This window comes from Mus caroli, unplaced genomic scaffold (genome assembly GCF_978045245.1).
Source record: "Mus caroli unplaced genomic scaffold, Mus_caroli_1 scaffold_11, whole genome shotgun sequence".
Lineage (NCBI taxonomy): Eukaryota > Metazoa > Chordata > Mammalia > Rodentia > Muridae > Mus > Mus caroli.
Genome location: NW_028227266.1, coordinates 56,111,228 through 56,127,502, shown reverse-complemented (window position 1 = coordinate 56,127,502; position 16,275 = coordinate 56,111,228). Strand labels below are relative to the sequence as shown.

The 16,275-nt window shown below is 52.5% G+C and overlaps 1 protein-coding gene across 5 annotated transcripts; it reads left to right on the top strand.

The window, feature by feature from the left end:
• Positions 1-985: 985 nt before the first annotated feature.
• Clk3 (CDC like kinase 3) lies at positions 986-16,028 on the top strand. Of its 5 annotated transcripts, none has more exons than XM_021171661.3 (13): positions 986-1,702; positions 4,911-5,062; positions 5,711-5,927; positions 8,039-8,135; positions 8,412-8,478; positions 11,179-11,295; positions 11,898-12,064; positions 12,951-13,045; positions 13,146-13,275; positions 13,822-13,904; positions 14,541-14,620; positions 14,909-14,999; positions 15,615-16,028. In XM_021171661.3, exons 1-13 carry the CDS (start codon positions 1,259-1,261, stop codon positions 15,789-15,791), a joined length of 1,917 nt encoding a protein of 638 aa, XP_021027320.1. In that variant the 5' UTR covers positions 986-1,258; the 3' UTR covers positions 15,792-16,028. The 5 variants fall into 5 exon arrangements, with proteins under 5 accessions (XP_021027320.1, XP_085700784.1, XP_021027321.1 ...); XM_085844658.1 differs by having other exon boundaries at positions 1,323-1,341; XM_021171662.2 differs by lacking the exon at positions 986-1,702 and adding an exon at positions 1,718-1,739.
• Positions 16,029-16,275: the final 247 nt, after the last annotated feature.

Genomic DNA, 16,275 nt, shown 5'->3' with positions numbered 1-16,275 from the left:
CTGTCAGCAAGAGGTCCTCTCTGTAGAGAGAGTGGGGGCTGCAGGCAGATCGCCCTGATTTTTCCTGTTAAGATGGTAGGCAGGAAGATGGTCTAAATTATCCCATTTCTGACACTTGGGGTAGGGCAGGAGATGGGAACTTTTTGAGGATGTCAGCCTTAAACTGGAGGATACTGTTTTCCAGTAGCCATGGAAATATGGTTGGGCAGCATTGGTAGGAGGTGACAACACCACAGAAACCTGTGAACGAAGGAAATTCTATCAGTGTGGGCCTGGCCTTAGGTGGGAGCTGCATCTTCTGACGCCTGGATATTTCAATCTTTGGCTTCTAGGCTGGAAACCAATGGGGCAGGACTCGGGCAGAAGCAGTTGAAATGGCTGTTGAATGTCTGTGGGGTTAGAAGGTGACTATGAGTCAGTTTGAGTTTGCGTTAGCAAAATATAATCACCCAGCTTTTTAACTCAACCGCCTTTTTTTACTTGGTGATGAAGATGCCGGGCCATTACGTCAGAACCAGAGGCAAAGCTCTCTAAAGACAGTTTCATCACTGCAGGGGGGCCTCGGGAGCCACAGCACCTGGTGGGCGTGCATCCCGTACGGGGAGGGGGCACCTGGGAAACCCTGGCTGTCCCCGCTGAGTCAGTAAGATCCTAAAGCTGTGCCCCGCCCTGGCCGGCCGCCGCAGCCTCGCGGACCTCGCGTGGCGTGGGGCAATTAGGCGCCGCACCCGCCCGCTTGGCTGCGCGACGCGCGGGGGCGGGGACGCTGTCAAAGCGAGGCCCAACCAAAGGCCCGCGACTTGTATTCTCTTCTGAAAAAAATAAGACCTCATGATCCTGCCACGACAAAGCGTTGGACAGTAGGTGGGAGGGGTCTAGACTGGGTGCCTCACGCCCGATGCCGCAGCAAAAGGACGGGCCGAGTGACTCGAGTGGCAGAGCGGGAGCGCGGCGCGGCGCGGGGCTTTTGTGTGGCGCGGGTTTCCTAGCAAGACTGACAGCAAGACGCTCCGAGGTGTTCAAGGGAAGGGGACGATTTCTCCGTCAGACCCCACCGCCGAGGCTCGCGGGGATCTTCCCGGAGACTGCTCGCTCGAGCGAGCTGGGGCGTGGCGCCAGGACTTTCAAAAAACCCGCACAAGCCGAGAGCAGCATGTGTCGTTTGCTTCTTGCGCGCAAGCGGAGTCGCGCCCGCCTTCCTCTGCCCGGGCGCACTGACCGCCTTCGTCTCTAGCGCCCTCGCGGGCCCCGGAGAACAATGCCGGTCCTCTCCGCGCGCAGGAAGGGGCTGGCAAGCACAGCCAGGCCGCGGCGGGGAAGCGGCCCCAGCCTGGCAGTCCGGTGGGTTCCTCCTTTAGGCCCAGAGCCGTCCTCAGACCGTGGTCGCGCAGCGATGCGGCCTCGGGGGCCTACGTGCAGCACCGCATGGAGAGGGGCAGGCCGCGGCCCGAGGCTGCTCCCGGGACCTCCGGGAAGAGACCTCCACCGATGTCGCCCGGACCCTGGCGGGGCAGGCCAGTCCCCCAGAGTCTGCGAGTTCGGGGCTAGAGCGGTCCGGCCTCTGGGCCGGGTCGAGCCCGGGCCGCCGCCGGCTGCGTCACGCGAGGGGGCGGTGCTGCCACGGGCGGAGGCCAGAGCCGGAAGCGGAAGAGGCGCTCGGAGTGGGGAGTGGGGCCTAGCCGCAGCCGGAGCCTGGGAGACGGTGAGTGTGGGCCCGAGCCCGTGGCCGGGCAGCTGGGGTGAGTCGGTGTGGACGGCCACGCCGGTACGGGTACCGTGCCACCCGGTCAGGTCTCGGCTTGGACCTATTTCCCTCTTCGGCCCACGTCAGGCCGCGGTCCCGACCTCTCACCCCTGACCCGCCGCTTCTCTCCCGGAGGGCGGTCACTGCAGACCCCTTTTCTGGTTCCCGCGGTGTTGGAGGCGGAGCTCCAGCGGCCTCGGAGCCGGCTGGGAGGCTTCACTTTGGGCCCCGCGCCGGCCCGCTGGCTGGGGTCGCGTCCGACCTAGGCTATCCTGGAAAGGCTTTCCCTGCCCCGAGCTCGAGGCTTAGCCCGCAGATCTCCTTCGCGCGCCGCCTGGAGTTTGATTCTGGCCCAGGCTGGCCATCCCTTTGGTCGCCGGGTCTTCCCTTGGCGGTTACGGGGAACGGGGCTCTGAGATCCCTGGGATTCGGGCAGAAGGAAGGGACTCGAGTGCGGGCCGCCGGCCCCCTCGGTGTTTTGTTATGATGGAACCGCTCCATCCCGGAGAATGGGCCAGACCAAGCCAGGAGTACAAATGTCCAGGCTGCTCCTCGGTCCGGTCGGGAGCCTCTATGCTTTAGTTCCGGGTGCGGGTGCCCTGATGCTTGGGTGGGAATTGCCCGAGTCTAGCCCCCATCAAGGCGGAGTTGGCGGCCTTCCAGCTTCCCTCCTCCGTGCCCTTGAAAAGGAGGAGCGTTTTTGCCCGGTGGCAGCCGCAGATTGCGAGGTGGCAGGTTTGAGGTTGCAGTGGTGGGGCACTGCCAGCCAAAAATAACCATGGGTCGCTTGGGTGGCAGGAATCCGGGAGGGTAGCCGCTGACCTGGCTGGCTGCTCTTCTTGTTAGCCCGGTTCTCTAGCCAGGAACAGCAAATGAGAAGCCAGAGAGGCCTGTGCTCATAGAAAACCTGGCATCCAGTAACTTGGTCTCATTGGTCACATTGTCTTTTTCATTGTTCAGAGCAGAGCCTCCCAAAGCATAATTGTGGCCCTTAAGTTTTAAAAAGCTTCTTTGCCGAGGACTCATGGAATCGGAGAATTTGTGAGAAATAGGCTCAAACGACCTGGCTGGGAGGAGGACGTGGGCCACCTGGTAGCTCCCATTTTTCACCTGCCTGGGATGCGTTGCAAGGGAGATTATCTCCATTACTGCCTATGTGTGGTACTTCATGGCCAAAATATTGGGCCATCTTTGCCAGTCTGAGAGGCGTTATCTTCATTTTTCAGGCATGACAATTTAGGTCTAGAGTGACTTGTATAAGGCCACAGGGCCAGTAAGTGGCAGCACTGGGATCGAGTTCAAGGTTTCCTGCCAAAACTTTCTACCCGGTCCCTTGGAAGGAATTATAAATTAAGGCATTCATCATAGCCCTGAGTGTTAGCCGGAACCTTCTCAGTGCTAATGAAAGGCTGTCTTTAGTACTTCTTGTGGCCCAAACCTGTGCGAGGCTTTTGACTTTATAGGGCAGACATTTAATTCTTATGGAGCCTGTAAGAGATTATTGTTCCCTTGTTTCAAGAGGAGGTTGAAGCTTAAAGTGGTTTAATAACTTGCCTAAAGGCAACAGTGAAGTGGTATTGCTGTGGAGCAGGTTGGCATTCGACTCTGAGGCTGTGACTTTCCACTCAAGTAGACATATGTGGTCATAGAAATCCACTTAGGTCCCAGAAGGAAAATTTTGGTCTGCTGTAGATTAGACCGCATTACAACATCCTCCACATAGGATGCTTAGGGTGCTCTGTCTGCCTGGTGAGGATAGGCAGGACCACTTTGCCTTTTGGGAAATGTATGCCTGGCCAGTAGGTTGTCTTTTGGGTCAGTTGGTGAGACATGGGCTTCTGCTTTCAGGCCACAGCCTGAGCACCTGCCATAAGGTCATGGGGTGGGGGACATTCAGATAAGTGTGAAAACAACAGTGCCTTTCTTAGGGCTCCCAGAGGTTTCCATAAATTGTCTCCCCATCCTACTCATACACAAGTACCTATTTCATCTTTGGACTGTGCTGGTGAGATGGAGCAGCCTTGATGGATTTGTTTAAAAGGTGCTTGGCTGGGCAAGCCTAGGACTATGCACTACTAGAGGTTGGGTGTGAGCAATTGAAGGCTTGGAAAGCAAACAAGCTGTGCTCTCATGCCTGGCCATCTGGTGGAGAAAATGTGAAGGGGCTGGATATGGGTGAAAACGGTGCCAGACTCACGTAGCCATCTCTCTGAACTGGCTGCTGATCCCACTTGGGAGTCTCCTGTATTGGATCTAAGTACTCCGTGGTTAAGGAATACTTGTCCTACTTCCCAGTGTAGACCTACAGCCACGTCGTCTTGGCTCCTTCAGAGATAGGGCACAAGAAAGGGAGCTGGAGTAGGGGGAGTTAGAAGGGATGGCTATGATGCTGTTAGTTAAAGAGGAAGCACCTGGTATGGGACTCTAGTTGGTCTGAGGGCCACTAAAATGTGCCTCAGGCAAGCAGCTTAGATACCTGAGGATTGTGGCTCCTTCCTGGGCCGAGACTCTGGATGGGTCAGCAAGAGCTGGGCAGGCCTGGGCCCAGGCCCACTTGGCTGGAACCTGATAGGAGTAGGGACTATTGGTGAGACATTGTGTCTTTGCTCAAGGGTCAGAGTTCTCATTTCTACTGTGGTTCCTCACTGACTGAAGAGTTTTGAATTTCTTTGAGTTGAGTCCAGTTCATTGCTTTAGCCAGGCAAGTTTCAGTTTAGTACTTTGGCTCTGTGCCACCAGTTCATTAGCTTCAGGCTTCTAGAACATTTAGGTTATAGGATCCCATAGGCATGAAGAAATTGAGCAAAAAAACCTTTCCATTCCTCCTGTCCTTGGCATCCCTGTAGCAGTGCTCAGCATTCCACTACATCTACTTCTGTATTTGGGCCCTGGCTTGCATAGTTTGAGTGTTCAGGCCCCTGGGCCAGGCTGGAGAGGCACCTGTTTGTTTATTCACTTGGCAGAGGAGGGAGTCATCCACCCATTGTCTGCTGTTCTGTCACTGTGACATCAGAGTTCTTCTTTACTTCATAAACCCCTGGGAGGGGCTACCCCTAAACAGAACAATGGGCCTCTTCTTCAGGAGCACCTGGCTGCACCAGGCAGCCCTGTGGCTGGAAGCAGTGAGCTGTGTGTTGAGCAGGGCTTTCTCTTTCTTGTGGCCTAGATGCATCACTGTAAGCGATACCGTTCCCCAGAGCCAGACCCATACCTGAGCTACCGCTGGAAGAGGAGGCGGTCTTACAGTCGGGAGCATGAAGGTCGACTACGATACCCATCCCGAAGGGAGCCTCCCCCACGGAGATCACGGTCCAGAAGGTGAGTGGGATCTGGGTGGGAAGAAGCTTTCCTCAGCTAGGTGAGCAGAGTGGCCCAGAGCTCTGCTGCTCTCAGGCTCCTTTAGATGGCTGCTTCTGCCCAGCCGCCCGTAGATTCTTGCCCTGACCTCTCTGGGATCCTTGCCTGTGCTTGCTTCCTTTCCTGGCCTCAACAGAAGTTACCTTCCTTGTCATCCTTTCTTTGTCAGAGTGGTCTCTCTCCCTCTGTATTTTCTAGGCCAGTACCCTACCCCTGAGTCTTCCTCAGTAGAAGTAGGAACATGACCCTAGCCTTGAAAGACTGGTCCCACGTCCTATCTAAGTCCCCAGACCAAAGTTACAGTTGTATCAGCCTGGTCAACTCTGCGATTCTTGGAGGCCTTTCTGTGCTCCCCTTCTTCCTCCCTCTGTGGCGCTAGAGGGACACTGTCATTACCTAAGGCTCTGGAGCATAAGCTTGGTATCTTTGTACCTTTTCTTGCCCTGTTCACTCCCCCTCAGCCTGAATACTTCAGCTCTAACAGGCTTTCCTTGAGAGTCTTTGCAGGGGCCCTGCCAAAGGCCTCTTGCCTGCTGGCTAGTAGGAACCCTGTAGCAGGAACCTGGCTAGTAGGCCTTCTTGACTCATCTCGCTACCCACTCTTGGCAGCCATGATCGTATACCCTACCAGCGGAGGTACCGGGAACACCGTGACAGCGATACGTATCGGTGTGAGGAGCGGAGCCCATCCTTTGGAGAGGACTGCTATGGGTCTTCACGTTCTCGACATCGGAGACGGTCACGAGAGAGGGTGCCGTACCGTACCCGCAAGCATGCCCACCACTGTCATAAACGCCGTACCAGGTCTTGTAGCAGCGCTTCCTCGGTGAGTGGTGGCCAGAGTGTGCTAATAGGGGCCTAAAGGCCTCACCGCTTTCTCGCTTCTCTCAGGCTAGCTGGTCTGGGTGAGTACTGGCAACCCTGTGTACATACACCATTGTGGGTACACACATGAGGTGTGTGTGAGCGTGTGTGCTGTCTGGTATAGGATTGAGCAAGGATGGTATGCCTTCCATTTTCTGGCCCCTTGCCAGTGGCAACTATAAGGGCTCTGGCTCCGGCGTTGGCTGATTTCCAGCCTGTCTATATCTTCCCACTGTTCCAGATACAGGCTACATGGTACACATGATTGGGACACACTTCTCAGGGCTGGTACTAAGGTACTATTGTTGGTTTGTGGTTTGGGGCTATATGGCCTGGTCTTCACATCAGGTCTGTCCCCATCGGGCCCGCCCCGTAGCTAAGTGCTTTGATGAGTGTGGATTTGACCACCTCTGTAGCCTCATCTCCACAATCCTCCTCTCCCAGAGGACCAGAGTCTGTTATTACCCAATAAAAAAGGGGACACTTTACCAGTTAATTTTATTTTTCTTTTTTAAATGCTGGGAGTCCAACCCAGGGCCCATACATACTAGGCAGGTACTCTACCACCGAACTGTATCACACCCCATCCCCTACCCCATCCCCTACACCTCCTCTTTGTTTTTGAAAGTCTTATGTATTCCAACCTAGCCTAAAACTCATGATCCTTTTCCCTTTACTTCCTGAGTGCTGGGCACCACCGCCTGGCTTCCTAGGCTTTTCTTTTTTTGATATGGGTCTTGAATTTCTGTGTTTACTTTTCCAAGTTGCTGGTCTGTAAGAGCACATCACTTTGCCCTTGTCAGTCAGCTCAGATTGGAAGCTTCTCATCTGACCTCCAGCCAGGCTCTCTTCTACCTTGTTCCTTTGTAGGTGTGCTACTTACGGTAAGGAGAGGCGGCTGTCTGCGTGATCCCAGGCCTCACCTTGTTGCAGGCCACTTAAAGACCAGAGCTTGGCCAGCATTCTAGGGTGGTGTGTGGAACAGACCAAGAGCCCACACTGTATTCAATCACATGGAAAAGGAAGGTCACTCGTGTTTCCAAGGCTATGTGCTGTCTTCTCTTCTTCCTGTTTGTTCTCCCCGTGTTGTCCTCCTGCTGGCCAAGCGGCCTCTTAGTAGTGGTGGGTTTGGTGAAAGTATCTTCTCTACCCAGCGCTTGACCTGAGTGGTGTGAGTTGAAGGTTGACTTGCCGGTGAATCAATCATGGCTTGTGGCCTCACACAGTGCCATATGCTGCCACTGGGTGGCAGTGCAAGTCTGGTGCTCTGCTTATTTTTGGTGCCCTCTGTCGTTGTGGGCTGAGTCTGGCTTAGGAGTGGCACAAGTCCTAAGGCCAGGTCAGGAGCTGGCTTGGGGCCTGAAGGTCGGCCAGCCCAAAGGATCTCAGCCAGGCTCATTTCCTGCTGAAGTCTGGTGGCAGGAGGGCTGCTGGCAGAAGTCTGTTTCTGGTAGTTGGTTAAGTCTGGCCAAGGATGTCATGTGGGGGCAGGTAGTAGCTTGGTTCTACGTGGCAGCTGTTGAGTATGTTGTGAGGCTGTGTGGGCCAGCAGAGGCAGGCAAAGAAAGGCTGAGCACAGTGTTGCTGCTGAAGCCAGGAGAGCCCTACAACCTGCCCAGAGGCTGGACCCAGGCTGGGCCAGCAGCCTTATTTGCGTCGTCTTCAGCTCTGGCCAGAGTCACGGGAGGGTCAGGGAGGGGGAGACTAGAAGAGGAGGGAGTCAGGGCTGTGGCTGTCCTCGGGGCCTGGCCCCTCTGTGTCATAGGCTGGACATCTTTCTGAGCATTTGTGGCACTCTTCTTAGAGATAATGTCCGAGTTTTCTTACATACCTGTAGCTGTTTTTGCTTTTCTGTTTTGAAGTCAGTTTGTGTCTTGACGTGTCCCTTGCAATATCCCTATCGTTATATATGCTGTGTGCCTTATGAAATGCTGGGATCTGGAAAATCCAACCAACCAACCCACCGGCTCCTCACCGTCTCCACCTCTGCCTTTGACTGACACCTCAATCTGTCAATCGGAACCGCCTACCATGCGATTGGTCGGATGGCGTTTCGGGGGGCGGTGCATGCAGAGAAGCCAACAGAGCAGTAAGCGCAGCAGCCGGAGTGTGGAAGATGACAAGGAGGGCCACCTGGTGTGCCGGATCGGCGATTGGCTCCAAGAGCGATGTACAGCCACCTTTCGTAAAACTTTACCTCTCTACTTTCTACCCCCCTTGTTAGATGAGACCTCTCCTGCGTGGAGGGGCCTCTAGTGCGCGTGGCGCCTTAGTGGGGCCACCAGTAATTGCCTGAATGACACAGACTCTAGCAACTTCTGTTATAAAGAGTGTAGCCGTGAGCAAGAACCTTTGTTGTTTTTGAGGATTTGAATGCTGTGAACTTGCAGGAGCTGCCACCCTCCTACCCTCCGGACTCTCATGCCCAGCTTCTTCTTTCTCACAGATGAGATCGTGGGGAACCTGGGTGAAGGCACCTTTGGCAAGGTGGTGGAGTGCTTGGACCATGCCAGGTGAGCGTGCTGGTACAAACATCCGTGAAAGAGCTAGTACAGCTCTTTTTGGAGGGCCGTGCCATTGCTGGATGTGTTGGGTTTGCTGATCTCATGAAACAAGGGAGGTATCCTTGGGGTTTGACAAGTGTGTGACATCACTACAAGAACTTTTGGCTAGTGTGTGCCTCCTCCCTGGTTACCCACTTCTCAGCTGTGGCATTGGATATGTGGCCCAGTGCTTCATCCCATGAGCTTTTGGATATTTTTGGCCAGGCTTCATCCATCTTTCTGGTTTCTTGGGCAGAGGAAAAGGTACATATAAGGTCCTGGGAACCTTTAAAGAATGCAAAGGGAGTCAGTGCAGGGCCAGTGGAGGTGGACTTCAGCTCTGCCAGCAGGGCCAGGGGAATCCTTTGAAATGAGTTACATCTATGTTAAAGATAAGACGGCTGTGGGCAGGGACCTTGTTTCAGAAGGCTAAAGTAGTGGCCTCTCCCCTTGGCCAGAAGGTTGAGGATGCTGCTGGCTTGGCCTGATAGTGCTTTTGTCCCTCCCATGTCTTCCCGAGAGATCCCAGCTGAAGGAAATGAGACTTTGGCCTTTCTCACCAAACAGCTACTACCTACCCCAGTGTGGCTAGGGTCATGAGTAGTCCATGCTGGCTGGCTGGGAAGGCAGTAGCTGTATATGCCATAATGCTGGGGCCAGATCATTCTCTCCAACCCTAGCAGTGTAACACTTACCCCTTCTCATCTGTCAGCCTAGAGTCTTTGCTTCCTTCCCTGTAATGTGTGTCAGAGAGGCAGCCCTCTGGAGAGCCAGTTCCTGCCTTAATAATCTCATTGCTTTAGTGCATTAGTTACAGAGAACTGGTATCCTCATTTGAGCTATGCAGGGCACTGCTTCAGAGATGAAATATGAAGATTCTCGGGAGTTGCCCAAGTTACACCTCAGCCATCGATGACAGAGATGGGCTTGCTGTTCTTGGTCTCCCACATTAAGTGAGCTGCTCAGAAAAGACCATTGCACCCAAAATCAGCCATTCCCTCAGCTATGAGATGAAGTGCTAATGAGAAACTTCCTCCTGCACCCATTTTCTTTTCAACCATTTCTAGGTTCTTCATCATGTACCTAGAATGAGTATAAAGGGACACATACCCACTGTCCTGTGACCAGATGTAGACAGGACAGATCCAGGAACTCTAACCTAGGAAGACAGCTATACTATGGGCTGTCCCTCTTTGAGTAGTTGGGGGTAGGAAATGAGTCCCTGAAGTCACTAAAGGACAGACAGGTCCTGGATCCTTTAAGGTAAATGAATGCAAAGGGAGTCAGTGCAGGATAGTGGAGGTGGACTTCAGCTCTGCCAGCAGCCTGGCAGGGGCTTCTTTTGAAATAAGTTATACATATGTTTAAAGATAAGACTGGGGCCTGGAACCTGGGCAATAGTGGCACACACCTTTAATCCCAGCACTTGGGAGGCAGAGGCAGGTGGAGTTCGAGGCCTACCTGGTCTACAGAGTGAGTTCCAGGACAGCCAGGGCTACACAGAGAAACCCTGTCTTGAAAAACCAAAAAAAAAAAAAAAAAAAGACTGGGGTCTGGAGAGATAGATAGATAGATGGCTCAGTGGTTATGAGCACTGACTGCTCTTCTAGAAGGTCCTGAGTTCAAATCCCAGTAACCACATGGTGACTCACAACCATCTGTAGTGGGATCTGGTGGATCTGGTACACTCTCTGGTGTGTCCAAAGACATCTACAGTGTACTTATGTACATGCAATAAATGAATAAATCTTTTTTTTTTTAAAGGTAAGACTGTTGTGGGGAGGGACCTTGTTAGAGAAGTTGGCAGTGTGGCCTCTTTCCTTTAGGCCTGTACTGCCCAAGAAACCAGAAAAAAAAAAAAAAAAGAGGGTTAGCAAAGCAGGGCATTGTGAAGAGGGTGTCTGCCCAGAGGCTGATGAACTTGTTCCTAGCATCCAGGCCAACCTGTGAGGTATCAGGATACACTGTGGTGGGCCAGGACCACCTCATTTCAGGTCTCCACTGGTATCTCAGTACTAGCTCTCTTTGGCAACATAGGCTGACATGTTTCCTTGTCTGCTCACATCCTGCAAATGGCCTCCTGGAGTAAGAGTGGAGTATGAAGGGTAGAGCAACAAATGCAGGAGCGAGATCTTGGGGGACACGGACAGAAAGTTCTTGGCCCTCTGTAGCTGGTGGTAAATTAGAGGCAGATAGTTGGGGGAAAGGACCTAGATTCAGGTGCAGTATAAGGAGTGACCAAGCTTCCAGTGAAAATTCCACTACTGGTACCCTAACTGCTTGTTCGGTCTCACTACTACCCAAGCCAAGAAAGCTTGGCTTACAGAGTAGGTTGCCAGGTAAGCTTCCAGGGATTTGGGGTAGTCAGGATTACCTCAGCTCCTCTGCCTGGATTCTCTCTCCCTGGGGAGCTGGAAGTTTCTGAGATCCTGAATGGACATGACAACTTGAAAGCCGAGACAGCCCACACAGATAGATGCCAGGGAAGCTTGAATGGTGAGCAGGTCTGGTGTTGCTTTTAACAGGCTAGACCTCAAGTATGAACACAGTCTTAGGACTTGTGGTTTATGTAGTGTAGTTTGTTAGGAGTTGCTGGGTTTCAGGGAAGGGGAGAGAGAGAGAGCTGGACACTTGGCTTATGGGAACCTTTGTTTCTCTCCTCCTCTATAGAGGGAAGTCACAGGTTGCCCTGAAGATCATCCGTAATGTGGGCAAGTACCGGGAGGCTGCTCGTCTAGAAATTAATGTTCTCAAGAAAATCAAGGAGAAAGACAAGGAAAATAAATTGTGAGTATCTGCAAAGAGTGGACAGGTATCACTCAGTGGGTGGCATTCTCCAGTTCCAACTGCCTGGACTCCCTGGGACATCTCAGTGTCCTCGAATTTGGTACTAGTCTCACAGTACTCTGGGGGTTTGACAGTTGTTCTTTCTATAAAGAGCCCTTGGACTTCAGGCTCTACCCTGCCTGGCTTGTGTTCTGAAGTAGCCCAAGCCTTGCATTTATGAATTAAGGGACTTAACAGGTTAGGGACACTTAAAGAAGACCCCAGTGAACTTCTCTGTAAGCACTGAACTACGCTACAGTCAGCAGAGGGGCTGCGCCTGCCCAGGTCCTCTAGAAGCTCAGCAGTACATGGAGGCCTGCGCTGTACTGGTGCAGTTGTATCTGCCCCTCAGTAACTGTGTCAGGGCTGCTTACCCTGGATGCCATGGGTGAGCTGGGATCAGAATGTAGCCCCTCCACACAACACGTACAGTTCTTGCTAAGCACATGGGTGTGGTAGTGTATTGGTATGTGCTCTGGCTCCGAGGCTTGCTTTTTACCTTGGTAGAACAATTGGGGGTCAGGTGAGGCAGAGCTTGAATTTCACCTGTCCTTTTTCTCTAGCCTTTGTGTCCTGATGTCTGACTGGTTCAACTTCCATGGTCATATGTGCATCGCCTTTGAGCTCCTGGGCAAGAACACCTTTGAGTTTCTGAAGGAGAACAACTTCCAGCCTTATCCCCTACCACATGTCCGGCACATGGCCTACCAGCTCTGTCATGCCCTTAGATGTAAGTGTTCATTGTTGGTCACCTGGTGGTCTTGCTGACCTCTAGCACACTGTTGATCATTCTGCAAGGTCTTATAGGCCTAGAGCCTCTGGCTGAAAGGTTGTTCTGCCTTCAGATAGGAATTGTAGTGCAAGAATGGAAAAACTTGAGTCCCCTGGAGGGACTTCATAGGCCAGGTGCTTCCACAGGTTAGGAAGAAAACAGGAAAGTACTCTAGAAGTAGCCTAGCTTCTAACCCTGCCTTCACTTTTATGGAAAAGAGGAAAAGGTAGAATGTGGACCCAACAAATTCTCAGGTCCTGCTAGTCAGATACCTCCATCACTCATCTGTCCACCAACCTTGAAGAGCAGCTTTGATGGTACCACAGTAGAACTTATGTTGAAAGGCAGGGCCTGAATAGGTGACGGGGAAAGAACCAACCAGTAAAGGACACAGCTCTATGAAGATCTGGGGTGTGACTCACTCCACTGGAGAAGGAACATGGTGGGGAGTGCTCTGGCTCAGGGGGATCATGGAGTTGTGAGGATCTTACAGGCCAAGTGAAAACCGGGAGGTTGAAAAGTAATGAGTGTTAAGACATGCCAGTGATGTGGAGTGGAGGCAGGTGTCCCTTCATAAGGCATGTGACCCACAAGTCACACCTTTGGTGCAGTGGGCCTGTTAGATAGCTAGTGCTGAGGAGGAGGATTTACCCATGTTGCGGCTTCAGGAAGGTGGTGAGGCTTCGCCTCTGTAGAGTGTAGAGGTTTTATTGATGGAAACCACTCCTATCCCTGCCCTCAGAATGCTTATGAGGTTTCACAGAGCTCTTGAAAGCTGGGAAAGGCTAGGGCCTAGAACTGGTGGGCAGCCTAGGGTCTCAATATGTGCTTCTCCCTCTCCTAGTTCTACACGAGAACCAGCTGACCCACACAGACTTGAAGCCAGAGAACATCTTGTTTGTGAATTCTGAGTTTGAAACCCTCTACAATGAGCACAAGGTAGACAGCACTGACTGGGTGGGCAAGAGTGTGGCCCTGCTCTAAGGTAGACTAGACAATGCCTGAGCAGACTGACCTAGGTGGCATGCCTTGCCTTCAGAGCTGCGAGGAGAAGTCAGTGAAGAACACCAGCATCCGAGTGGCAGACTTTGGCAGTGCCACGTTTGACCATGAACATCACACCACCATTGTGGCCACCCGTCACTACCGCCCACCTGAGGTGATCCTTGGTGAGTGGCTTCATAGCCTTCAATATTGTTTACATCTGGCAGTTATCAAAATGAATAGCTGGGGGGCTGGAGAGATGGCTCAGTGGTTAAGAGCACTGTCTGCTTTTTCAGAGGTCCTGAGTTCAGTTCCCAGCAACCACATGTGGCTCATGACCATCCGTAATGGGGTCCGATGCCCTCTCTTCTGGCCTGCAGGCATACATGGAGGCAGAACACTGTATATACAATAAATAAATCTTTTTAAAAAAGAATAGCTGGATGTGGTGGCACACACCTGTAATCTAAGCCTTTAATAGGTAGAGGCAGAACAGATCAGATGAGGCTGGCCCTGGGCTACCCAAGACCCTGTTTCAAAATGAGGCAAGTGGTGGTAAACAGTATCCATCAATCTGCCATCCAGGTCTACACAATATTTGAGATGAGGTAGACAGTCCTTGTCTGAAACAGCCTTGTTAGTGGGCTTGGGCAAGAGTTCTGCCAGCCAGACTTGTAGCTTCCTAGGAATTTGGGGTGTTGGTTCTCATATTTTAACATCTTGGCTTACAGAGCTGGGCTGGGCACAGCCCTGTGATGTCTGGAGTATTGGCTGCATTCTCTTCGAGTACTACCGTGGCTTTACACTCTTCCAGGTATAGTACTGCATTGGTGGATTGCAGGGGACATGAGCAGGAAGCTCTATGTGGTTGAGGAATTGATGTGTTCCATCCTTATGATGTGAGTCTAGGTTCTTTTTTTTTTTTTTATTTATTATATGTAAGTACACTGTAGCTATCCTCAGACACTCCAGAAGAGGGCGCCAGATCTCGTTACAGATGGTTGTGAGCCACCATGTGGTTGCTGGGATTCGAACTCTGGACCTTTGGAAGAGCAGTCGGGTGCTCTTACCCACTGAGCCATCTCACCAGCCCGAGTCTAGGTTCTTAAGGGTTATAGTTGCTCAGGGGAAAGAATCAGTCTAAAGCAGGTAGGGAGGATTTTATCAAGGACAAGACTGGGTGCAGAAAGATTCTGTCTGGGCAAAGGCATATCATAGGCATCCTTTTGCATGAAGAACCAACCTGGGATGCCAATAGCCAGCCAGGTCTACCTGTGGGGCCGAAGAGCCCAAGCCTGGCCCTGGTTCCAGGCCTGTGGGCTGCCACCAAGTTGGTTTTTCCTCTCCTGGAGAAGGGAGGGCTCTTGACCTTTCCTCATGCTTTTTATTCTCCCAAAGTGTGCAGAGGTTGGGCCTAATTCCTATTTGCTCTGTCCCTGGTCTTCTGCAGACTCATGAAAATAGAGAACACTTGGTTATGATGGAGAAGATTCTAGGACCCATCCCATCACACATGATCCACCGTACCAGGTAAGAAGTCTCCAAGGCTCTGGGTCAGCAGGGTACCAGAGATACTGCCCTTGCCAAATACTTGATGGTTCTCCAAGCTGCTACATAGCCTTTACTGTACTGTCTCTCAAACCAATCTGGTAAAAAGCCGTTGCCCCCACTTGCTAGATCAGACCCACACCTCTTTTCTGGCCCTGTTCTGCTACTTGAAGGCTGACAGGGGCCACCCTTTCCCACTTCCCACCTAACTCCAGACCCTAAGGGCTTCTACTCCTTGACTCCCCTTTCTCCTCCCCCTTGACCTTCCAGGAAGCAGAAATATTTCTACAAAGGGGGCCTGGTTTGGGATGAGAACAGCTCTGATGGGCGGTATGTGAAGGAGAACTGCAAACCTCTGAAGGTCAGTCTCTGGCTCCCCCAGCTCAACCCATGCCAAGGAGACCCCAGGCATTGGGCAAACAAGCAGCAGAGACAGGATGGGCAGCCAATAGCTGCCTGATCGTCTCAGTTCTCTGTGAGGCTTTCTGCGTGCTGCCTTGAAGGGGCCCTTAGCCCTGCCCCTGTCCACAGGGTGGCTGAGAATATAATGGGGGAAAAACCCAGAAGAGCCAACTGTTAGACTGCTATTTCCTGTCCCTCTCTCTTCTCTGAATTTTGGGAAGAACTAGGCAGGACTGAGGCAGGGGGAGGGAAGACCTAGATGTGGCCAAAGAAGGCCTGTCAACTGTAATTTGGTACCTGGACAAGTACATTTTGCAGAGGTGATTTCTACCCACCCATCAAAACTTTGCATGTGGGGTAGAGGTACCAACCCAGCAAGATCCCACCCAGTAGCCTAAGTTCTGAGCATGAAAGGAAAGGAGTGGCTGTTCTGTCCTAGAAGGCAGAAGTAGTCCTCCAAGGAGGCATCATTGCCTCCTCAACCCATCCCAGCAAGGCATCCCAGAGGCAAGGGGACTGCCGTGGCTCCCCACAACCCTGCCGTCCAACTGAGGCACCTTGTGTCCTTGCGCAGAGTTACATGCTGCAGGACTCCCTGGAGCACGTGCAGCTGTTTGACCTGATGAGGAGGATGTTAGAGTTTGACCCTGCTCAGCGCATCACATTGGCAGAAGCCTTGCTGCACCCCTTCTTTGCTGGCCTGACCCCTGAGGAGCGTTCCTTCCACAGCAGCCGTAACCCCAGCAGATGACAGGTGCAGGCCAGCACACGAAGAGTTGGAGAGCTGGACTGGGCTGCTGGCCCCTTTTCTCCAGCCTCTCCCACTGGCCTCAGAGCCAGAGCCACCGATGAACAGTGCAATGTGAAGGAAGGCAGGAGCCTGCAAGGGAAGGGGGGAATGTGGTGCCCAGCTGCCAGAAAGCACAGATTGGACCCAAGCTATTTATATGTTGTAAAGTTATAATAAAGTGTTTCTTACTGTTTGTAACCCCCTGGTACCAGTGTGTCCATCTCCAGGCTCCTTGCCCTCTCCCTACGCTGACTGACTTATTAATAAAGTCTTTCTTAGCAGCTCAGCTTGTGGAAAGCCAAGTGTGGTTTGGGCCAGACACAGAAAGGCAAGCCAATGAATAAGCTAGACGGGGGAACATCCCTTTTAGGGCAGTGGTTCTCAACCTATGGGTGACAATCCCTTTGGGAACTGAACCACCTTTCACAGGGGTCACCTAAGACCA